Source organism: Branchiostoma floridae, chromosome 4, assembly GCF_000003815.2.
Source record: "Branchiostoma floridae strain S238N-H82 chromosome 4, Bfl_VNyyK, whole genome shotgun sequence".
NCBI lineage: Eukaryota > Metazoa > Chordata > Leptocardii > Amphioxiformes > Branchiostomatidae > Branchiostoma > Branchiostoma floridae.
The window spans coordinates 14570382-14596058 of NC_049982.1; the positions used below are offsets into that span (position 1 = coordinate 14570382).

At 42.2% G+C, this 25677-nt stretch overlaps 2 protein-coding genes across 3 annotated transcripts in view; both read right to left on the minus strand.

The window, feature by feature from the left end:
- Positions 1–7359: 7359 nt before the first annotated feature.
- On the minus strand, positions 7360–12488 carry LOC118413811. Its single transcript, XM_035817355.1, has 9 exons — positions 12401–12488; positions 11456–11612; positions 10965–11097; positions 10505–10681; positions 10040–10204; positions 9643–9933; positions 9281–9520; positions 8594–8912; positions 7360–8352 (listed from the first exon to the last, which is right to left on the minus strand). The coding sequence occupies exons 2-9, from the start codon at positions 11594–11596 to the stop codon at positions 8199–8201; spliced, it is 1620 nt and encodes a 539-aa protein (XP_035673248.1). The 5' UTR covers positions 11597–11612; positions 12401–12488; the 3' UTR covers positions 7360–8198.
- A 4900-nt stretch (positions 12489–17388) lies between these two features.
- The window catches only part of LOC118413814 (beta-2 adrenergic receptor-like), a 12970-nt gene continuing 4681 nt past the window's right edge, over positions 17389–25677 (minus strand). Inside the window, exons 1-2 of one of the 2 annotated variants that reach the window (XM_035817358.1) lie at positions 21065–22351; positions 17389–20653 (exon numbers count right to left, since the gene is read on the minus strand). In XM_035817358.1, the coding sequence (XP_035673251.1) occupies positions 19441–20625 (1185 nt within the window). In that variant the 5' untranslated portion in view covers positions 20626–20653; positions 21065–22351 and the 3' untranslated portion in view covers positions 17389–19440. Of the gene's footprint in view, positions 20654–21064; positions 22352–25677 lie in introns of those variants that run through there. The other variant, XM_035817357.1, reaches the window with a different exon arrangement.

A 25677-nucleotide genomic window follows, 5' to 3' on the forward strand; every position in this document is an offset into this window, starting at 1 on the left:
TCTACCAGGTAACGGTAATAGAATATGTGTATGCAGCAGACGTACTTAATAACTGTATAACATTAATCTGCACGTCTGTTAGCGAACATGCTGTTTGCGCCAAAAATACTGATGGGTTGGTTTGAATGAGTCATTGGAAATCTTTCATGATCTACCGGCACAACGTATCAAAGATTCACAAGGGGAAATTAAGGTATAATATGATATATCAAGCTTCCTAAAATAACGATCATAAGTACGTTACATCATGAGTACGTTACATGGGACAAATGAAGTGATTTACCACACATTCAACTGTATCGAGATGTAATTTAGAGGATAAATTACCCAATTATGTCTTCTTTGTAAGTAGAAAGCGTGTGAAATAGAGTAACAAATAACATGATATAAGATGAATCCTTCTTTATTACTACAAATTCCCCGGCCTACACACAAAACGTCACAGCAGGTTGTACTAATGGCCACGCGCTAACGTCTGCGTCATTCAGAGGTACATATTTTTGATAAACAGATGCGACTGAGACTGGTATTGACGACATACTAAAGTATAATGTTGAATCATGGTGTCAATAGGATAGGTTATTATGTATGCAGTCTCCGTAACCACCTCGAAAGTTTCTGTACAGCAAATTAAAACGATGAGGAAATTTGGAAGCCTTCCAACATTGAAACATTGAACTCAGTGATCAACAATGCAGTGGCACGTTATGTCAAAGTCAGCTTTCGTTGGAGATAACTAATTAGACCTTTCCAGGAACTACTTTTTCATCAGGTTGCAAGGTCTTGCACTGATAGCTTATCTAGCTAATATACATTGGTGCACATCATTTAAAAAAAACCCGGGGAGACCCTGGGAACCAAAGTCCTGTCAGAACTGCCTCATTGTTTTCACGAACAAAAAACTTTGTCCGCGTGTTGGCCACTCCTGAAGCATCTATCATTTCAAGTTGACCCAGTTGTCACCATCATTGTATATCATGCCGGTGTTTATTGTCAATGCTACTCTCGTCATATTTGTTTTCTTCGCGTTGTTCATTAGATGTAAGTCTGAATGACGCAGATGCTGGCACGCGACCATTAGTACAATTTGGTGTGATGAGTACAATGTGGGCTGGAAGGCGCTATAGTAGTACCGTCAACACGAGTATCATCATATTTATTTTCTTCGTGTTGTTCCTTAATGCATCCTTGAATGGCGCTGACGTGCGGCCATTAATACAATTTACTGTACTGATGTGTATCTAAGCTGGAATGTGATGACCGATCACAACTATTGACCACAATGTTAGATTGTTCTGAAACCCAAGAAGACTCACTCGTTTATAAACCAAAGCTGCGTATTTACTTGGAGGTTGCCTACGGTGAATGTGTATGCATTGGACAAGATGCGAAGTTTGAGTCAAAACGTAATGCAAGTATATTTTATAGCATGCTCTTTCTGTCATCGAATGAGATGCAATTTGGCACACAGCCAAAGGTAAAGGCACATATCTTGTTGAGACGGAAGTACATCAATTTGTTGTTCACAACGCGTTTTCAGGACCCTGACGACGCTCTGAATATACCTCACTCTACCCAAGTAACAAGAAAATAAAAAAAAAACAGCTGCATATTGGATTTCAAGAGTGAAAATAAATATATGACTTATAGACATAAGCATTTTGGTGAATAATTCAATTCCCTTCAACAGCTAAAAGTTTTTAATGAATGAATAGATGAACTCTATTGCACGACATTTGTACACGGTACAACGGTATGGCAGCAACTACTACACTGAGTACGCCAATTGAATCTCTCCTGTGTTGTTTCAAATGGCCTTCCAAGGGTGTGGTCATCTTGAAATCAATTCATAATGTTCATCATATTGAGATATTTCCGTCTCAAGAAGATATGTGCATTTACCTTTGTGCAAAATACCTCATTTGGTGAAAAAAGAGCTTGTTATAAAACAACTTGTTTGGCGTTTTGACTGACTTAAGTTTTAATATTAATTGTCGGTTTTGATTTAAAAAAATGTTTTCAGGTCATGATTTTGACGACCACGTTCCTTATCACCCATATCACCTTTATCATCCCTATCCGTAGTGTAGTAATTGGGGTTTCGAACCAACTTTGTGGTCAGAAGTTGGGATTGCTTACCACATCATGTTATACCATACTCCCAGCCCACATGCGCATTACACTTCACCAAATTACTGCGTCATTCAGACTTACATCTAATGAACAACGCGAGGAAAACAAAACTGACGAGAGTCGCATTGACAGTAAACACCGGTATGATGTATAATGATGGTGACAACTGGGTCAACTTGAAATGATAGGGGTGGCTAACTCTTCAGGAGTGGCTAACACGCGGAGATACATGTCTACCAAAAGTTTTTGCTCTTGAAACCAATGCAGTTCTGACACGACTTTGGGTTGTTCTCCCCGGGTTTGAATGATGTGTACATATATGTATTAGATAAGCTTTCAGTGCAAGACCTTGCAAACTGATGAAAAAATAGTTCCTGGAAAAGTCTAATTAGTTATCTCCAACGAAAGCTGACTTTGACATAACGTGCCACTGCATTACTAAAGCCGGCTTTACAATCCATGCGGACGCCGGCCGAATTTGTAGATCGGTCAGAGCTCGCCGAATTTCAACATCGCCCGAGTATCGGTTGTATTCTTCGCTGAAATTCTGCCCCCTTTACAAATGGACGGAGCCCGTCCGACGTCCGTCCATCACAACTGATTATAATTTGTTAAGTCAAGTCAAGTCAAGTTTATTGCACAACGATTGTATCAGGTACAATGTATGGTAAGTAAAATGTATTACTAGCAACTACGAACTATCTACATGAGTATACTAATCTAACATAATAGAAAATAAGGCGGCATAGTGTATTTTACATTGTTAAACTTAAAGCACGACTTCTCTTTTGCATAGCATTATATATATATTGGCCTGGGTGGACAGATACAGAGTCGGGACATGATAGAATTACATTGAATATTTCTCTACTTGTATTAGGTAGTGTTGTTCTGTTGTTACACATGGTCAATAACTTTTTCCTTTCTTCATCATAACAAGGGCATATCATCAGGAAATGGTATTCATCTTCAATACTGTCTTTGCAGATGGGACACATTCTCTTTTCGGATGGTATATTTTTGTGACGACCCTTTTCAATTTCTAAACAATGTGCTCCAATCCTTAGTTTTGTTATGCTATTAGTGAATGATCTGTTTTGAATTGATAAAAGATAGTTTTCTAGCGCAAAGGTTGTCTTAATTTTCGAATATGTTGCCAGTTTACTAAAGTTTCTTATCTTTTGTCTCCAGTTCGAAAGATATGTGTCCTTTAGGCGTTCCTTGAACATGTTTCCAAAATATTTGGCATCGACATTAGGGTTTAGCCAAATATTTTGGAAACCATGTCTGCATAGTATATCTTGTACATGTGTAATCCATTCATGTTCTTGAGCAACAGCAGTGTCGTACGCTTTTTTAACAATTCTATCATTAGACATATTGTGTAATCTAAGCCAATATTTAATCAGTCGTGTCTGGGTGTCTATATACAGTGGAAACACACCTAGCTCGCCCAGTACAGCAGCGTTAACAGAACTTCTAGGAACACTAAGTAATACCTTACAGTAGTTAAGCAGTACATGTTCTAGATCAGGAATCTCGTAGGAAATATTAGGCTGCTCTAGTGTTACGTTCTGATTTCTGGGGCGTCTGATTGATATGTAATATTCAATTTGTCAGTATACTTCTTAAATCGAACAAGAACAGGACGGGTAGATGATGTATCATATTTCCTGCCAACACGGATAGCCTTAAGTATATTTACATTCGGTCCCAGTACCGGGGCAATGATGTTTGAAACTGTATCCCTAACACTTTCATTCGGATATTCCTTTATTCCTTTAAGGATGAGCTCTTTGCTTTGAGCGTTTGTTCCAAGTATTTCCCCGCAGTAGAGCAAGATCGGCTTGACTAGGCTTTGGAATAAATCCAGGGCAAGAGATATCGAGGGATTATGATTTGATGCTAGCAATGATTTAAGTTTAAAGGATGCTCGCATAGCTTTTACTCTGAGTTGTTTATTGGCACGGTGAAATGATCCTGATGGTGTGATGTCTACTCCTAGGTAAGTGTAAAAGTTTGTGAAATTTATAGGTTGTCCTTGTGACTGAAAGGGGGAGCGTTTATTATAGTTAGCTCGCCCATTTTTTGAAAATATCATAACTTTAGTTTTTTCTCTATTGATCGATAGTTTCCAAGTAGAACAAAATTTATCTAGTCTTTCTAGGCAATGCTTCAGACCCGTTTCCGATTTTGAGATGAGCACAAGGTCATCAGCCCAGAGAAGGCTACTTATGGGGGTATCGTTTAGTATTACAGGGTCGCATAATGGTGATGAAAATCTGTCTGGAAGATCATTAACAAATAGATTAAAAAGGAGTGGGCTTAGATTGCATCCCTGTCGTACACCGCAAGAAGATCTAAAGTAATCTGAAAGGCCGTGAGACGTTTTCACACAATATTCTATATTATCGTACATTGATTGTATAATGTTGAAGAAATTACCACCTATACCCGACGATAAGACCTTGTAGAATAAACCTTTTCTCCACACAGAATCAAAGGCTTTCCTGAAGTCTACAAAGCATGTGTATAATTTTCCGCCGGGTACAGATAACTGTTTATCAATGAGAGATTTCAGCACAAATATGTTATCACTGGTCCGAAAGTCCTTTCGAAATCCAGACTGAAAGGGGGACAAAATGTTGTTGTTTTCTAAGAAGTGCTGTAAACGGTTGCTGAGTACTGATGTGAACAACTTTCCGACACAGCTAGAAATGGCAATTCCTCTGTAATTTGAAGGATTCGATGGATTGCCACTTTTGTATATGGGAACAAGAATGCTCTGACTCCATTGGTGTGGGAAATATCCAGAGTTAAGGACTATATTAAAGAGTTTTCGCAATGGTGGTATAAGTTTTGTATTGGCATATTTCAACATTTCATTAATGACGGAGTCTGTTCCACACGCTTTGCTGCATTTTAATTTACGCAGCCCCTCCAAAATTTCTTCATTTGAAATGTCGAAATCTAGAGGTTTTTCTGTAAGTTATTCTAGCGTGTGGATAATGTTGTCTGTAATGTTGTCTGCAGGGTCGCTATTCACAGAGTGTGCTTCAGTGCTTTTGGTAGCTGTCTGGACAAGTTCAGGCCTTACATTGTAGACATGTTGGTGAAAATCTTTATCGGATTTGCTACTTTCAATGAGGTCATTTAAATTTTTAAAGTGGGTTCTCCACTCTTCGGATGAGATTGTACTATGTCTTGAACATGGACGAAGTCAGAACTGACTAACCTTGTAAAAAGCCAATATTTGTGTAAAATTTAATTTCTGAGTTGCGGGATATATGTAGGACATGAGTGGAGTGGATGGGCACACTGAAAACAATAATATTAACAGGAATGTGGTGATACACCAATCAAGAAACTACCACAAGAGCCACAAAGTGAACAGACAAGTCTTATTCACCATAATACAATGATTTTGACAGAGTTGAAATCGGGCGAACCTTGGGCGATCCTCGAGCGAAAGCCGGCAAAGGCAGTCCGAGTTTCAGACTGGAAGCCTTCAGACATGAAGAATATATGATCTCACATGTACACATCCAAACCTATAGCAAAATATAAATAGGAAGTGCTGTCTTGGTGTCCAATTGACTTACATTATAAAAGGTACGCAGCTTTCTTAGAAATAGAAATGTTATAGATTAGAAATCTTATATGTCGGAACAAATTGTTTACTAAAAATGAAAGCCTAAAACAAAGGCACGTGTTCAACACAGGCGTCAAATTGATTAGGTGACAGTTAAAATTCTGCCGGAGCCCTCCCAAGCTCCCAGCGACACCAGCACAACGCTCGCCCAAAGCACGCCAAACTAGTTTAAAGTCGGGCGGAATATCGTCCGGTTATTGCAGGAAGCCCGAACGAGTCTGGCGCGAAACCGAAGAGTTCGCACAAAATCCGACCGAAAAAAAGATAGTCAGAAACCGTCGGGTTGCCGCCCGAGTATTCGCCAAGTCTTGGCCATTGCTCGGACAAGCTCCGGTCGAGCTACAGGCAACCCATTGACGAGCTCTCCGAGCTCAACGCTCTCCGCCGAGGCCTCGCTGAAATTAAGCGCAGCTGCAAGTGCCCCGCAAACGCCGGCCGAGCTGCTAAAAATCGGTCGAGGCCCGCATAATCGCCAAAACGCCGGTCATACTCCGGCCGAAAATGTCCATTTGGAGCTCGCCAACAACTCGGCCGAGCTAAATTCTTGATTTGTAAAGGGGGCTTAACGACAAGATCACATAGGTCGGTGTTTTCTTGCTCGTGAAACCAATGTGACAGTTCTGACAGGACTTTGGTTTTTATGGTCTCCCCGAGCTGTGAATGATGTGTAACAATCTGTCATTAAAAGGCGTCAACCGTCAAACGAGGTGTGAGCCACATCTCGAGCACCGTTAAAGAACCTGCCACACCTATGGACAAAATTAGGGGTGATTCTCCTCTGGAACTTATCAGGAGTTTCTGGAAAATTCTAATTCATCTTCATCATCATTTTGGGCGTGTTGCTCGGTCTAAGTTCAGTCTCTCTTTGCGATGTTTTAGGACAGGTCCGTTGCTGAACAGTTCGTTGTGCATGAAGCGTGAAATTGAAGGGCTCTAACCTTACCAGCAATATGAAAATTATACTATGTCATTAATCTGAATTACACAGGATCATCTCTCGGTCTCCACTATACATTTTATACTGTTACTATGGGATTTACATAATAGGTATTAGAAAAGGGAGCCTCTTAGAAACGGGTTTTCAAAACAATGTTCATCGGTGATTCTTCAATGATTGAGTCCATTTAATCAGTGTGGCCCACTTCTTAACATGGCACATGCAACCAAGGCCATCAGATATGCCAGAATTCACTCATTTACCCAGAGTGCTTTGCGATACTTTCAGAGCAAATCTTGACAAGAAAACTTGTGTCTTGTGTAAGGGAAAGGTTAAAAAAGTTATCAAGTATGTGCCACAAGTTTCAAATCGATATTTTACTCACCGTTTCAAATCGATTATCTCCTACACCTTAACAAGGTCCTTGATGGAGAGTTTCAGACCTTGCACACCGATGTGATGACCATTGCTAAATGTAACAGATGACTAGTTTATCACAAATGAAACTTTGGCAGGGTACGGAACTCTCCTACAGCAGAGAAACGTGTCCATGAAAAACCTTCAGGTCTGATGTTTTGCACTGGATGCTTCTTTATACCCTTGTTACACAGCACGAAAATCGATCAGCCAACAAGTCTGTGGGTTTCAAATGGTGTTTTCTGTAGTGATACATACGGCATTCCAACATTATTCGAAACATTCTTATCTCATTCGATGGAGAACCGAAACGGCAAGCCACTTTGAATTATGTGGCCAAAAGATTATCTGGAATGCAGTGAGAATTTCTAGAATACACTACGAATTCCCAGGAATAGAAAAGAATTTAAGATCTGACGGCATTCTGGCTCATTCCTTCTTGCGTGAAGGGGATATAAAGTACATTTGGAAATTCCACCCGAATGGCCCCGAATGTCGCACGAATTTACTTTTTTTAATCTGCTAATTTGATTTCAGTGTGAAGGCCCTATTTATCAAGCGTGGAGAAGCATGATTATATATTTTCTGGTAAAAGTAATTTCATGATAAAGACGTGTACTGCTGGCGGCACCATAATCCTTGATCCTTTTACATTGCCCTCATCCTACTCATTTGCCCGTATGTTACATGGTTACGTGGGGCTGGATTTCACTCTTTAGAGTTGCTCTCCATGTAAATAGATAAAATGCGCTGTGATCTCCGTCGTACATTTGGAAACCTAACAATTACAACAACTAATTATTCTTTTGAGCTTCTTTATCTCTGTCTGCGTCGACCATCATGAAATTGCTCCATATTAAACTTAAGTGTGATTGTTTGACCGACCATTGATAACGCTTTGACTAAAAGCGTACCTAGCGGTGCTTGACTGAAGCGCATCATATTTGACTCAGCTGGCCATGACTTGCGCGGATGTGATCTTCATTGTTTTAGTGGACGAAAATGTCAGGACGATTCTGCGTGCCAATATATTTATACGTAGGCGTATCCAAAGCCTGTTCATTGGTCCTTTGGACGCCAGCCTTCGTCCCTGAACTTGAGTAGTTTGACACAGTCGAGAGGGGACATGTTGAGGTCGTTCCGCATCATGGCCTTGTCCAGGTCCATCAGCAGGTCACCGTCCACCATGTTTTCTTCAAATGTCGCGATGTACCTGTGAGTGAACATACACGTCACTCGTATGACTCACTTGTTAGCATACATCACAAGCCAGACATTCAGATCACAGATTTATGAGGGACTCCCAATTATCAGCTAGCTCATATGTCTACAAAATGGGGTCAAAAGACCACAGCAAAATGCTGTCAACTTTTTAGTCCGTCTTTGGGAGGTGGTTTCTGAGTTGTTTTTGTATGTAACGATGGAAAAAGAGGATGGGGATATAATCTACGTACTTATCCAGCTTCAAGAGACGGAGGCAGTCTGCCATCTGTGCGATGGTAATGGTCCTCATGTCCTTCGGGATGTCACTGAACGTTTCGATGAAGACTCCCAGTTGTTCCCCACCTGCACTGAAGCGCCTTCCAGCGGAAGAGCTGGGATTAGCCGCTTTTTGCGCTGAGTCTGTTTCCTTCAGGTTTTCCTTGGTTGTTGGCGTACTTGTGGTTTCATCCTTCGGTTTTGGTGCGTGTGTGACAGAAGGAGAGGCGAAGACTACGGCCGTGGGTACCCCTCCTGCCGGGGGAGGGAGTAGTGGCTTTCTTGACGGGGCAGCTGTAGCAGGGGAAGATGGTGAAACGCTTTATCAATTCTGTCTCAGGACGCTTCGGGCAAGAAAAACAGGAACTAGACATACATACATCAGCACTTGTTGACGATTTCGTCAAGTATGGCGCATAACACGCTGCAATCATGACAAGCAAGGTACTTCCTATCCGAATTCTACAAGGCATTCTACGAGCTTCTGTGTGCATGTCAAATCAGTGGAAGTTCTGCCAAACAAACGACTTACCGTGTTTTTTACCATTATGAAATGACTCAACGTTCAACGTAGATGTGTTCAGATAATACTAGCTTGTGACCAAATCCAAAGCCGTACAATGCTATATAGATACCGAGGAATTCAAGTTCAAAGTACCTACCTTCATCGACTCGTGGCATCCCAGGTGTGGACACGGCTCCGGCTACGTTCCCTGTAGTGTGTGAACTAGCTGCTGTGTCCTGCACAGCTCCCGCTTCACCCTCCATGTACAGCCCCTGGTAGCACGTCGTACTCGGGTCATCAAACACCAGGGTCTGGTAGGAGTCCGTCGATGGCTGTCCAATGGCAGGCCGCCGTTGGACTACCGGTCTTTTGTCCTGTTGTGGTTTATCTGTTTGACCTGTCAGTAACACAAGGAAAGGAACCGACCGGTATTAGCACACAATTGGACATGAAATTTTTTTATAGCATTATAAGGTGCAGGAGCGCAAGAAATTGATTATCTAATCGCTCTTCTTTTACCTTTCAAAGATTGAGGTGTCAATCCGGGCAGTGGAATTCCAGCCGGCCTTCTTAAGGACTTTGGTTTCAAGGGTACAGGTGGAGGGGCCTTCTTCTTTTCCTCCTTCTTCTTCCCCTTCTTTTCCTTCTCATCAGGGGCAGGTGGAAGTGGTGCGTACGTCTTTCCGACATCAAGAACCTCAGACGACATCAGATCTCTCACAGCATAGACTTTAAGGATGCGGGTTGGCTCTATTTCATCGTAAATGTGGTTATGTTCTTCCACTGATGTCTTCGTGTACAGAGAAACGTCTACAGAGATACAAATATGAACATTTGGGTACGAAATATGCCGTACAGTGCACACACGAACAAAAGGTACCATTATTGCTTCTGCAGAAGTTCTTTTCTTTCACACCTTCGTTCCCGACGACGTCATCAAAGCTGACGGTGTCTGCAGTGTGAGAAAGAGCCTGACACAGACTTGTCCAGTCACTGTCGCCGCCCCGTAGCAGCCCCTCCGCCACCGCGACACGCAGGGTCAGATACATCGGGATCAGGAGGACGGTCTCAACCAGCGTGCCTGTGTTGGAGAAGACGAGAATACATGTCACACAAGTTTGAGACTCTGTCAAAACCACCAGGGGTCAGGGTCAAGACCCGATACTGGCCTCCTACGCAGGGGTGTTTCTGGGTGGCTGGCGGTTGTCTCTGGATTTTTTTGCTGATGTGTACTGATTTCTGATCGTTCCCGTGCATGTTCTAATATGCCCAGCCTAATCGGCGCGCCAACGTTTTCGCCACCCAGAAGGCATCTTAAAGGCACTTAAAGAAGTGGGATAGAAGGTTCAGGGAAACCAGACTATCAGTACTAAAGTCTTACTGTCTGAATAGGAGTTCCCCTGCAGGTATTTCTCTTCGTACGTCTCCAGTAGAGTCAGCTCCCCGAACATCTGCACACCGTGCCGGTCCGTACTTCTCAAGCCGATCTCACGAGAGAACTGGGCCCTCAGCGGCAGCGTGTGCGTCTGGAGAATGTCCACTATGTCTTTGTCAAATTCTAAGAAACAAAACCAAAAGGGAGGTAAACCGTTTAAATGATAAGTTGATGACGCTAGAAAAAATAGTCGAATATCAAGATGATTAAAAAATCGTTAATTTTATGGATCACCATTAGTATTTAGTATGTCATTTTTCTTTTAACGCCAGGGTAAATTATAAACTTAAGGATTTTGACTCCTCCTTATTTCAATACCATATCCTAAATACATCCATCGACATCCTTGAGACCCAACATGTTAGTGCCCAATTAGATATTTACTAGCAACAAGCATGTGTCTCACCTTGAACTCTGCCGCCGGATACGACATCGAACAAAGCCACGCCCTTCCGGTCTGCAGGAATGCTGAGACGGCGGCCGTGTCTGTCCTCTGCGATCACCCTCAGCTGCCTGACCTGTCTGTGGATCCGGACGATCTACAGGTGTCATAAGATAGTTCTTCATACAGGCACCGTGTAGAACACCCTACTGGGTTCAGACGCGTAGGGGACATTGGGACATCAAAATGTAGACATCGTGCAAGAGAGACAAACAAGAAGACCGATCGACGGAAGGAAAATCATCTGTTATTTAACTGACAAACAATTTCAATGCAACACCACTAAGTGCCCGGTCTATCTTAGTTGTGTCAATCATCATACATATGAAAAAAAAATAGTTTGAAGTCTTTCAACATTTTGGAAATGTTTCAAAATGAATTCTGAATACAAAAGTGTCAATGAGACTTATCATTGCCTTTATACATCTGTAATATTAATGGCTCTACAACCACACCTGACCAGCTGCAAGTGACTCCACTTCGGTATTCCCATAATGCCCATCCGTGACCTTCACTATCCTTGGCAAGGTGAAACTGTCCAGGAATTCCCTCAGAGTGTAGGTGATCTGACCCCACCGGAAGTCGTTGTCAGCCATGTTGATTATAGCAGCACTAGATAGATTTATAATGTTAACAAAAATGCCCTACAAACATCCATCGCAATAAACAATCTTCATACATACAGCCAGGCGAAAGGACAGACCACAAATACAACACACCTACAATAACAATCATTGATACTTAAAAACAATAAAACCGTCGCCATGGTAATAGCTTTTATTGCCACACTTATTTGTTGTTTTTTTTTCAAACACAAAAAGGGAAACTTGATATGGTGAGTATTGATTGCAGTTGCAAAGGCGCTGTCGAGTATCGTTTGTTGAGAAAACTTTGGTAATCATTAACTTGTGCTGCAGGTACTTGTTGCCATGTTGCCATTATTTGCGACGAATGAACTGCTGGTGAGGATAAATTGACCTTTAGGTATTCTATGGGGACACGTTACGTGTTGTTCCTTGTCCCTCTAATTCTGTGATATTGTTGTTACAATTTTTGGACTGTGTTGTGTTGTGTACGTGGCGATGCCAACTTGTCTACGTGACACTCAGCGTATTCTTGTGCACACAGTACATTAAAAGATTGATCTATCTATCGATTAAATGATTGATTAACTGCATTATTACAGTGCCGATGTCATTCTTTGCTTCCCCATGTAACGATGTTACATCCTTTCTGAGGCTTGTGATTCACGGTACAGGCTAAGTGCAACGTTGCAAAACTTTCCGCGTGAGCACTAAAGCTTCTTATGTTCTAGGGGACTATGGTCGCACCACTTTTGCAGACCTGTTAATTGAGTTCGGTATATATCACAAAAAGACGATTAAAATGTGGCCCCTTACCTGTTCTACGTGTAGAAGACGGGCTGACGTACATCTGGACACCTGGGCGCATTGACCTTCAACACTTCCGTGTTTGGACCCAGCCATTGCTGAGTGAGGGGGGCGTTGTTAAAAAGGTAGATTAATCCTGGGAATATCTTTTAGTTCGTGTTGTGGACATCTTATCACTGCACTAGCTAATAGCGTCTTGTTTGTGATATATTATCAAACGAACAAACGTCACGTACAAATTGAAGACTGATGGAGGGATGTATTAATTTCAGTATTGACAAGCACGTAAAGTTACCGTCATTCAATTCTGGAGTTCAAACGGAGTTTGACAGGGGTCGCTATTAACTCAGGTGTTCTTTCAAACATGAGAACAAACATAACCTAGCGACTCGAGACCATGGGTGGTGGATTTACTCATTCGTGCAGGCTCATGCAATTTGGTATAAAGCCGATATTCATAGTTTTTATAATCATGTCTGCCCAGAATGAATTGTTGTTCTACGCTAAGCACGGTTGGATACTGGTTACAGGTGGTAAATGTATGACGTTTCCTGGGCCAAGACCACGTAATCCCGAGTGGTCGCGCGCTAGCTCTTATATTGCTGTGTGTCGCGCATGGCCTTTATCCGACTAGCGGGTGTGTCTCTGTGCACTGGGGATTACAATATCTCCGCTTGGCTGATTACATAGAAGTCCTTTCCACAAAAGTCGAACGTTAACCCAGGATAGTAGGGACGATACATGTTCGATATCATAATCAAGCGGCCTGAGGTAATATTTCGTCACTGATATTATATAACCATACGGTATATATATCACTGTTGTGTATTATTACTCGTGCTGGTGCATGTGCACAGTGGTAATATAGAAGGACTTCTCATGGGGAGTGCAACAACTACGTTTCGCTGGGACAATATTGTGGCTGGACTACGTACCTTATACCACCAGTTTTGTTGTAGTTCCGGGGTCATCTTGGGTATTGGTGAATGTTTGAAAAGACAGCTACCAATTTTTGTTGGATTGGTATACAATGGTTCATTTAACAGTCAAATAGTTGTTCTTGATTTATCTAGTTCCGTTTTTTTGCAAGGCCCTGGAAGATCTATGGCTATCTACCTTGCACTGATTTAATGCTACAAATCCACGTGACTCGTATTTGTGTCATTCCAATTCATACTACCGATATGGGGCAACCGATACGGGACCAGGGGACCAATTTAAGGCCTTGTGAACTGGTAGGCATTACAGACAGTATTCTTCGTGCCTATGTCAGTGGCGAAGATTATGCTAAGGGACCGTCAAAACGTGGTCACATTTAATGGTCAGATGGTACTAATAAGGCCTTCACACTGAAATCAAGCAGAACCCGTCAGGATGAATAATTTGCAAAATTCGTGCCACATTCCAAATGGACCTCATACATCATCACACGAGAGGCGGAATGAGCCGAAATGCCGTCTGAATGACAATTCTTGTACATTCCTGGACATTCGAAGTACATATTTATAAATGAAACATTCGAGACGTCCACAAGAAAGGGCACACATATCTGGAATACAGTAAAAATTTCTAGAATACATTACAAATACTCAGGAAGACGGTATTTCGGCTGATTCCGATTCTCGTGTAAATGCCATGGGCCTTTATGTAGAAGTAAACACCTGTACAGGTTTGACTGTAGTACTGATCATGACTGTCTTCGGGATTTGAAAGAGACAAAAGAGAAAAGTAAGTAGAATCTATGTGACGTGGGCTTTACATTATCACTGATCCGCCTGTCTGTCCTTTCGTGGTTGGTCTCATCCCAGATCGTGTTACTTTCTGAATGGTCGTCCTTTTGTGTTTGAGTGCTACGGTACAGCTGCACTGTATATATACATAGCGACTGAACAGGAGCATGGATCGGGCTGTGTACACAATGCCTTGTACGTCTAACACGCCTGGAACGTGATTTTGGGGCTGTTGTTTACAATGCCTTTGGTACCTGTAACCTGCAGGTAATTAGCAAGCCTGAGAGGTCTGCACGCCAGAATAGGATAAAGGTTACTAGCCTATGGTAATTGGTTGACTTTCTTCAAATCTCAATTGGTGATGATCGAAAACCCAGTTGTTGTTTTTTTTTTGGGGGGGGGGGGGGGCATGATCAATGTTATGAGATGGGTCAAACTATTCGCTACGCTGCTGTAAGTGTCTCTTTATCTACTTTCAATTAGATGTTTATCAAAGCAGTCGTCACCTTGTGAGATGCAATTCTGCAAACAAAATTTTCTTCCGAATCCTGATATCAATATCCTGGCATGGAAATGACTTGTGACTATCGTTTGAGATATGAAGGATTACACGGCAAATGGCATTGTCTCGCCGTCCCATTTATTAGCATCAATATCATACAAATCCCGTCAGGCAATTCCATAGAATCTGATTAGAATATGACAGTAACATATACAGCTGACACCAGTCTTTCAAAATACTTATAACACATTATCATAATTATTTATGGCACTTGACAAGACAGCTGATCAGACCACGAAAGATTTACAAAACAATTGTTTCAAATCTTACCGTACCAAATACACAAACCTTATATCATCATGAGAAATCAAAGTTTTCCTTAGATACCATTCAAGACTGGCGACATCACAACGTTTTGTATCACCAGTCAACAAATAACAGTTACAGAAAATCAAAGCTATCGGATATACTATTTGCGTAATATGTGTATATACATTAAGTACATCATGACGTCAACCGTACATAAGAAACAAATACAGTGTTCAAAAAGTTCATCATCGAAATGGGTAACCACTGGAACTACATGTACTGCATTCTGCGTTATCAAGCAGCTGGCTTCTACATCTGACTTCACCAAATGGACATTTACATAGTTCACACAATTGTATGATTGTCATGACTGAAACATTCTCTATACTTAACACTATGAAAACATTCACCAATTTAATGAAACGCTGTTGTATCCTAGTCATCCGCTGGTATTACAAAATGCGTTCTTACTAAGCAGCTTGTTATACCAAATTGAGTAATACGAATACTGGAAAGAGATGGTGGCTGTATTAATTGAGAGCTCTTATAAGTTATATACGCCAGTTGTTCGATGCAGCGTAATTTCTCAGTTCTCTGCCGTTATGTTTACTGCATCTTGGCGGACGCCAAGACCAATATAACTTACACCTATGGGAGTCTTCGCAAACGTTTGGCAATTATAAGTCGATGGTATCTCCGGTACAACGAGACTTAAACCATCTCCTTGGCTGCGCCATGTATAATGCTGAGGGGTTCATATCTCTAAGATCTGTGGAACACCAGCAGTTGATTGACCGTACGCACAGGTAGTAAACTTTCTTCAAGCAGAAAAGGGAGGTATGTTTTATGCAATGTGATACGCATTGAAAAAAATCAATAGCTATTGTACAATTTACAGACACATGGTCTTCTGTGGTAATAACATAACACATTGAAAACGTCCCTCAGTACGCTTCCTGTATACAGAACATGGAGTAGTGGTACAGTACGTTCTAGCCTGGCATTGTTTTTCAACGGCTGACAGATGGAAGGTGCTAAAAATAGAAAATAAAACATTTAGCATTTTTCTGCTTTTAGTCCATCTGTTATTACTTTAAGGTTCATAATTTCTAACAGCAGCAGAAAATCAAAAAAAATCACCATTAGAGTGGACTCAACAGCCATTCATTGTTGCGTCAGACCCACTACAACCTTCTCTGCTGTAGCAATAAAAGGGCACCACCCATTACCTAACATAACATTGGGGGTGGAGCACAAGGCTGGTAACTAAAGATGCTATTTTTGCACGCCCTATCATTATCAATTTGTGCACTATGTAAAGTATGCGTACGGTAAACAGTGCACGTGTTTTTTTTTTGTTTTCTTGACTTTATATCAGTAGTAATCAAGCTGGTGCTGAAGATTCCCCGACCCTCACCATGACGATGGGACAAGGTGGAGAGATCAAACGGAACTGACCTGTGAAGGGTTCTCGAAGCTTAAGCTCATTAGTCAAAACAGATAGTCACGTTCATCTGCCTGTGTAAAACATGTGTACCGTTTCTGCCTTGACCTTTCAGAAGATGAGCCGTACAAACCTGTCCACATGTAACCTGAGAGCTCCCCACAGCGGGGCTGTGATTCTGTGGGAGTGCGTGCACTGTTCACTGCATGAACTAACACCTGTTTGTGACATGCGCCTTTCATCACATCCGACCTCGTTAGTAGATGAGGTGACGTCAGTGAACTGTAGTTGGTCCGGATATTTACGCTTTCCCACTAATACTAATGACTTACGGTCGTCCGGGAAATTGGACGTAAATGTCAATGTGCTATGTTTTTGGAGTGGGTGCTGTCTGTGGCAGTGGTGGTTCCTACAGGACAAATCTTTGAAACTTGCCAACGTAGTTTGTTCTGAACTTTCTAATGTCCTCGATCCTGTCTACAGTGCGAGTCAGCTATCTGACAGAGAAAGCACCAGTCAGCAAATACTCCTACCTAGTAGATCTACCTTATACCTTCAAACCGATTACGTTGGTCAGAATCCCAATGCTTGCCTTGCGATCATCGTACGATTGCTAACCGAGGACATCTTGGGTACAACCCTGCAAAGTACAGCTGTCTTGCTACACAAAAGGCTGTCTTAGATCCTTGTCAGTGGTTGACTTGTCACAGCCTACTTGAAACTATTATCATATAGTGATATTAAAGCGTGCGGCGATTGCACGACGTATGTGACCGCGGTCTAATCAGGACTAGTTTTTCAATCAGAAAAATGAAGCCATTTTGGCGTCAAAATGACAACCGGTTTAACCAATGCCAATGAGACGTAGTCATATGGAGTCAAAACTACTTTTACAGAGACAGCAGGTTTTGTATTAGTATTGTTGATGAGTCCAACATCTAAGTGCCAAAAGGGTTTAGCTTTGACCAGTGAGTTCCTAGTCCAAGCACAGCTTCCCCAAACAAATGCTGGCATCCCCTCTGACACATAACCGCATGTGACGAAAACGTAACAGCAGAAACACGGGACGTTCTACCCAATACTTGCTTGGAGATATATTGCACCTATAAACACTGTGCTGTATCTAAGTGGGTACTGGGTCAGAAAGTGTTGTCCAGAAGTGTTGTGATCCTTCTGCCCCACATGCCTTTCTGCAAGGATAGGTAACCCGAGACTCACTGAGAACAAAGGTGCTGGAGCTGGTAGGTCAGCCCGTGGAAGGGTATCGGTTTCCGCTAATGAGAGATCAGTGCTGTTCATCTCAGCTACACAAACAAAACCTGACAACAACACCCTGCTTGTTGTGTCCTCATGTGGTTACCCATTATTGTTGTCTAACATGAACTCACTCAGTCTAAGGGCAAGGGACTCATTAATCTTCTTTTCGTGGTGGTTATGACTATAGTCTACCCTTTTTGCAAAGAAAATTTATTGAATGGTGTAGATATATTTAGTTCAGCAGGATTGGTGTAAGACATGTGTTTTTGACACGCCTCAATTGTTACTGAAATGTTACTGAAATAGGTCATCCCCGTTTCCAAAACAGAATTCAGCACAGAATCCTTTGCCTTTGTCCTGAGTGCTCTGATGTTTTGAAGTTTTTAGTCCATTATTTAGTATAGTCTACATTTGTATGCGACTTGTTTATGAAGGATCATACTTCGTTTATTTTTAGACAACCATTATAATTGGTGTCACTGACACCTGACGATACAAATTCGGTTACCATTACCAAGACGCTTTCAATGGAAATCGGTCACAACAGTGGTCCGAATCACGATCAATAACACGTTAGATCTATCTAAGGTTTGTATCACTTACGAATAAGTAACGTATTAAGTTTTCACCTTGCACGCAAACGGAAATGGAAAAAAATGCATTATTGCCCTGTTGCCTTATAGCAAAGAGGATCCTTTCGGAAAAAGAATGTATTATTACACTGTCCCCGTGTCATGATCTGAACATTGCTACGCTATATGCTGCATTTTTTATGTTACCATGCATGTGAAAACAGAACTGGTTAAATCATTCAAACAAATTTGAAGCAAGTTTGTACATGGAACCAGAAGTTTTGTTGAAACACATTTCTTTATGACTAGTCATTTGAAATACACCAATCCCCAATGTAGACAAGCACCCTCAATGACAATGAAAGTTACACATTGATTATTTGTTACATACTTCTGTGTCTTTACAGACAAATTTGCACACAATGATTTGATAAATAAGTCCCAAAAAATAAATAATATCTAAACTGTGTACCTGTTTCTTAGAAGTGCTGGTAAGCAGACACTTCATGACGTTAGAGTCACAGTAAGCACGTCACATTGTTTCCTACCTTGTACATTATTTACATGGTATTGCCGTCATCGTGGTGACTTGAAAACAATATCTCCCGTGTGGTTCTCTGAATGATGTCATTGACTCATGTCATGGTCGGCACGGCGGAACCGATCTAGTGTCCTCGGCTCACGGCCGATAGACTAGCAATGTTTACTTCACTGTACGCCATCGTAGGTTCGAGTTTCAAAAGTCGCCATATTTTCCAAGTCGTTTCACAGATTTTCCCTCTTGACTCTGTGCTTTTCCTCTTCGTAGTCTTTCTTTGAGAGTTCGACTTCCTTGAGTCTGCTTGTAAGATCTTCTATAGACATGCTCTGACAATGCACTCCTTTAGGTTTGATAGACTCTGTCTTCACCACAGGTCTTTTAGGTTTTTATGCTATGATTCAGCTGTGCTTGTGTCCATAGCCGTTTGTCAATGGAATATGTCCTTGGGTACGCTCTCTGTCAAGCCAAGTCTATGTTGTTTTATTCTATATCCACCGCTGATATCGTCTAATGATAATGATGCTGTACTGGCAAATCTTACAATATACACACTCGCCTTCAGTCTTTGAAAATGTTATTGGCATTGGGATTAGATATGCCTCTCGGTTTTTCTATCGACCCTTGGGACCGTTGGTTAAAGTCTTAATGAGAGTCCAGCTCCCTTTCGAATTTCGCCTAAACTAAACGCGTTATCTTACGAACTTGACGTTCCCTCTCCGCCTTCTATGTCCACGTTGCCGTTAGCCTTGCCGTTGACGTCCCCGTTGACGTCCCCGTTGTGATGTTCTCCCTTCTTCTTTAGCCGCATCGCCACCGGGTCGTAGTTCAAGTCTGCGTGATTAGGTCCCATTGTCACACCTCTACACTTGTAACAACAGATCATCTTTACGAACACCTTTCTGAACTCCTTGTTGAAGGCATAGATGATCGGATTGAAGCAAGAGTTGATCCACCCGAGCCAGGTCAGCGCGATAAACACTTCATCCGGCACACACCTGTCGCAGAACGGGTTCACAATGTTCACCACGAAAAACGGCAACCAACACAGGATAAACACTCCCATGATGATGCCGAGTGTCTTCGCCGCCTTTTTCTCTTTTGCCAGAGATATTTTCTTGCCACGTCGGTTGTTTTCCTGCTCTATCCGCCCTTCCAGAGCGTCGATCTTACGGGCTTGGTCTCGGGCTGCCTTGAAGATGTTGCCGTAGAACACGAGCATGATGAGGAGAGGAATGTAGAAAGATATGAGAGACGACACGATGGTGTAAGCAGTGCTCGCGGTGAAGATACATAAACACGGGTCGGCATAGATCGCCAAGGCTTCCGCGGACAGGTTGTCCCTGTACCAGCCCGCTTGGATGGGCAGGAAGGACATCACCAGCGAGATCCCCCACACTGTCGCTATTAGTATGCCGGCAGTTCGTTCCGTCATGCGAGTGTGGTAGGTAAACGGGGCTGTGATGGCGAGGAATCGGTCGAACGCGATCACAACCAGGTTCAGGATACTGGCCGTGGAGTTCAGCACGTCGAACGACACCCAGACGTCGCAGTAGGCGCCGAACGGCCAGTAGCCGAGGATGTCGTTGGTGGCAGCGAAGGGAAGGACGGTGATCCCCACGCTGAGGTCCGCACAGGCGAGCGATACTATGAGAAAGTTTGTGACGGTGCGCATTTTACGGTGGCAGGTGACAGCTAGGATCACCAACACGTTACCTATCACAGTCAGAAGGATGAGAATCACCGTGATCAGACCCAGAACGGCCTGGACCCCGGTACTGTACGGGTTGGCGGCGAAACAGGACCCGACTGGATCCTCGGTGGAGTTGGCGGTGAAGTTAGCGGTTGTCTCGGTGGGAGAGATTGTGGTGTTCGCCGACATGTTGTTCGCCCGGTCCACTTGTGCTGACCTACAAGAGGCAAAATGTGAGGGGTAAGGACTGGAGAGCACTTGTAACCCAGGAGTAGGATTTCACTTTGTTACACGTTACCCCCCGGGCAGCTCTTTAGTAGGCAGGTGTAATATCTGCACTAAAAGAGCTTCCTGGCCTAGTGCCTGCAGCTACAATTATAACCACACTGATTGACACAAAGCCATTCTAAAAATGCCGACCTTTCGTAGCCTGGGAGACATAAAAACAAACGCTCAAATAAAGTCTGCTGTCTTTAGCAGAGGTTTTCCATAACCTAGATTCAGGACCGTGTGTGCGGGGCAAGCCAGCGTTACATAGACACCACGCTTGGCCGCCATTGAAAGCTGAACACAGAAAACACAACTCCCCTACTTACGTGAGACGCAGAATAGGTTTAGCGGCCGTTACCTCTTCGCGCTGTTACATATAAATGGGACTGAGATGGAATTCTCTCAACAGGAATGAAAATAAGATAGAGCGCCTACAGACGGCGAACTGTAGGAAGCGTCTGCGGTAACGAAATGATTGATTCCGGAGACTATAATGGAGGTTAAAAGTTTAGAGCCTGAGCCCCTTGACTTGGAGCCCAGCATTGATTTATCCAACACTGTGCTCTCCACAGCAAGCCAGATGAAGTTCCGGCTCTTTGTGTCACGGGGTGGGAGTGAAACCGTACAGTGCTGCGCGCACGTCACAATCTAGTCATGTAACGGTCTTCTGGGAACAATTCCCTTTTAGTCTCATATGAAGGACACATGTGACGTGTTTATCCAAATCGGATTAATTTTCAAACACGATCGATAACAGGAGGTGAGGCTTTTTGGACGATCAGAGGTGGTATCATGTGTTATTTGGTTTTCCTATCTGTCCAATATTTACAAGTACAAGGACCGGTGGGATTCCTGCATGTATACGTCATTGTCAACAGCAAGACTGCAGTTATTTTCCATTTTCATTGTTACTTTGGGATTTACGCAGTAGTGATTTCAAAAGCAACATACAATATTACAAATACATGTAGTACTGTGTATTTTACGTGACAGGAATGTACCTTCAACCTGGTAAATTACGAGATGTGTTCCCGACATTGAATAACGTCTCATTCTCCGTCTGCACATTCCTCAGTGCTCAATTGGCGCCCCTTAGGATACCCATGGGCCCGACTTCATCATAATGCGAACTCTACATCGGTACAGCAGTAACCAGGGGAGGGGAAAGTCGTTTCCTTCCCACCAGACTCCACCACTCTAAGCCGGACTGAACGAGTATAATCTGACACATGACGACTCTCCGTTGCAGCTAAAGAAATGGTAGTCTCGAAGCAGATGTGTAGTTTGGGCAGGTTTTGGCTCTTTTCTGGCTTTGTTCCCCTACGTCATTTGTGTGAACCTTTCGTGGACATAACCAAAAGACCACCCAAAATACGCTAAACACGAGCCATGCAAAGGAAAAAAAAAAAACACAGCCAAACTACACATCTATTTGGAGATTAGCAAGGTATCTGATGCAGCATGAGGTTATCACAAACATCCCCGGCCACGTAAACACAAGCGATCTATTCTTTGAAACACCGCACCCGACAATTGAATGTTCATCACATGTACAACTGGACTGCCAAATAACACAAAGTACGAATATAGATACGACTCTCTTACTGTGAGATACTGTATTCTGTTCAGAGCACCAGCTGTCCCAATGACAGGGCTAATCGATAAGCATTCTATCTCTTCAACTTTTCCTCATCCTGCGCCTCTGCACTTACCGTGTAGACTATAAGAGCAACACTGGAATCACCTAAGTGCCCGCCAACTCCGAAGAAAACTGGCCGGAACACGCCCATCATTAATCATTTACAGGAGGCTAAGCCCGTTAATTGTCGGACGATCTTACATGTATAATGATATTGAAGTTTTGTTTTTCCTAATTACCTGTGACAAGCAAGATGAAAACAGGATGCATCAAGAAGTTATGAAAATAGAAAAAATTAATTTTCATGACTTCAAAGAGCAAAAGAAAATGCCTGTTTCTGAAAAAAACTACTTAAGATGATAAACTGTGAGAGCAAATGGTCCCTTTATGTGAAGAGTCTAGATATCAATGGCTGTTGAATATGTATGCTTAGATGTCTGCACCTTTCTGTACACTTGGCGGAGATTTTGCACTCGCTGAGTGCTTCTGATAGTGTCATATGTATTTCGCTCAAATGGAGCAAGCTGGGTTGTAGTGGAACTTTTCGAGCGTAATCCAACCTCAGGGGCTTTTTCTGAGGGCAGTATTTTAATTTTCATGAGCCAAGAATGCATGGTGCATTAGCGAGAGTGCCGTGTCGTACGGACTCAATATCCAGTCAAGTAATGATATCTTTCTGATATAAATTTACGTTGCAAAGGCAATAGAGAGCAAGTAAATTGAGATCTGGGAAAACAAGTCCACTGTTTGGGAATTCAATAACATTATCGTTATCTTATCTGCAAACACATTAACTTCCGATGTCCTTGAAGATGTTCAATGGTGAGAAGGACACTTGGAATATCCACTTACAGCATAGATCCATTCAGACCAAACAAACCAAGGCTAAAACATACAGCTAGATACCTGACGCTCCATTAAACTACCCTTACCGTCACTGACAGTAAATACAAAGAGCCTGACGTTTTACTTACACCTCTCAGACTCTGACCTTGATGTTGGTAGATTCTACTGTAGTTCTATTTCAGGTAGACTGGGGGCTGCGGGAGAGCACTGCCCCCAGAAATATGAGTGCATCAGACATTATTCAGAACCAACAGTGGATTCACTTTATCCAGACACTATCCCTAGAAAAATAGGACAATAAAAATCCTGCAACCCTTGATATCTGAAAAAAAATCTTCTGAAGTTGAAAAAATCAGTTAAGTAGGGTAAAAGTAAAGGAAAGAATGAAAGAAAAAGACATGTACATACATTTGCCTTCATGTTCTTCCCGTGCGCCCTACTGATACGAGGGGTGATCAATAAGTTCTCGGCCTAACCCAGAAATAACAAGCACAACTCAGATTTTGAGGCACAACTTCATAGTATGAAGCCTTTTATCAATATCCTCCAAATTACAAATCATCGGAGTCATTACTTTCCCGGCATTCGTTTTTTGTTCTAAATTAGAAGGTAAGTGGCGAGAAAAAGAAGGGTGAAGTGTGATCAGACAATTTGACCCGCACACCTCAGGTTGCAGATCAATTGTCCACTTTTTTTCCGTTATCCCTTACCTGACGTTACTGGGTGTCGCCTACAACGTAATGATCACAATAATTTGAATTTTGGTACACACTCATATAAGGCTTTATACATGTACGCGGGGTTATCAATAAGTCCTCGGCTTTACCGAGAAATAACAAGAGTTCGGAGACCTCATATCTCCATGAAATAGTCTGATTATGTAAATGACATTTGCATTTGCATAATCTATGCCTAGTTATGTACACCTGTAAATAACTTACGCCGCGCATGGTCACTATGTTGATTGTCCAATCATTTACCACATCGATGCATTATGGCACTTTTGCATAAATTATGCAAATTAAGGACTTATTTGCATAATTGGTATCTGATAATGTTCCACCTGCCACAAACTACATGTATTGCATGTATTTGTGTTCTATAAAGGAAACACTGCAAATACCGATTTTCCTCATTAAATATGCAAATTAAGTGTCAATTGCATAATTTGCATTTAACGATGTGCATATCTGTCTAAGCTACCTACATACCAAATATCATATAAATTTGTCATTCCCTTCTTCAGTTATCATCCTTAGAAGATTTTGACAAAATGCCCCTGCAGTTCCAGAGCAACCTGCTAGGGGGACGAAATGTACACCACATATATCTTATGCCACAAGCTATCTTTCATTCAAAAATCAAGACCATAGCACATCCAGTTCAAAAGATCCAAAAAATGAATTTCTGCTGCAGTACCAAGGTCACATACCAGGGGGCGCAAAATTGACCTTGACCTTTGTCTTCCCAACACCTACACACAAACCAAATATCATTGTAACCCATTTAGAGGTTCTTGAGTTATGCTCACTACAAAAATCCGGACACACAGACACACAAACACACACACACACAGACACACCCAAAACTATATCTCCATTTTTCATGGAGATAAGATAATAAGCACAGCTCAGATTTCGAAGCATAGATGTCCAGTATAAAGTCTCATATAAATATATACCAAAATTCAAATTATTATGATCATTACTTTGCAGGCGACACCCAGTAATGTTAGGTAAGGGAGAAGGAAAAAACGTGGACAATTGACCTAACCTGAGGTGTGCGGGTCAAATTGCGCTGCTGGAAGTCAGACGCCCAATTCTTTTTGCTTGAAATAGGAAGAGAATCATTATCAGACATTTTGACAATGTCTTTTGTTAATTTACGGCATGGGGAACTCGACCCACACATGTCTGATCACAATTCACACCACTTTTTTCTCGCCACTTACCTTCTGATTTGCAAGAAACTAATGCCTGTAAAGTAATGACTGCAGTGATTTGAAATGTGGCGGATATTGATAAAAGGCTCCATACTATGAAGTTGTGCCTCAAAATTTGAGTTGTGCTTATTATTTCTGGGTGAGGCCGAGAACCCCTCGTATGTGCGTTTATTAGCAGGGAGATCGAAGAGTCACGTCACATACTGAGAAGTTTAGTAACCCTTATTACGTTCAAGTACCCCCTAAGGTTACAAACGCTTTCACTACAGGTTACGTCCGCTGGGCGGCCAAAGTTTGATAGATCGCTCGACAAATTTTATACACGAATTTGTTTTAACGTTAGTTATTTGTGTGTTTTGTTGTTCGATTTTGGTCGCTCAAAGGTTGTTCGGCGATCGCCGTCTGAAGGAAAGGGGGGCTTAACATTTAATTAAGAGACCTGCTGTCTCCCAATCCATGTGTAATACGTCTTCTTACTGATTACATCGGACTAATGGCAACAATTACAAATCATTTATCTACCAGGCAAATTGTAACATAAGCT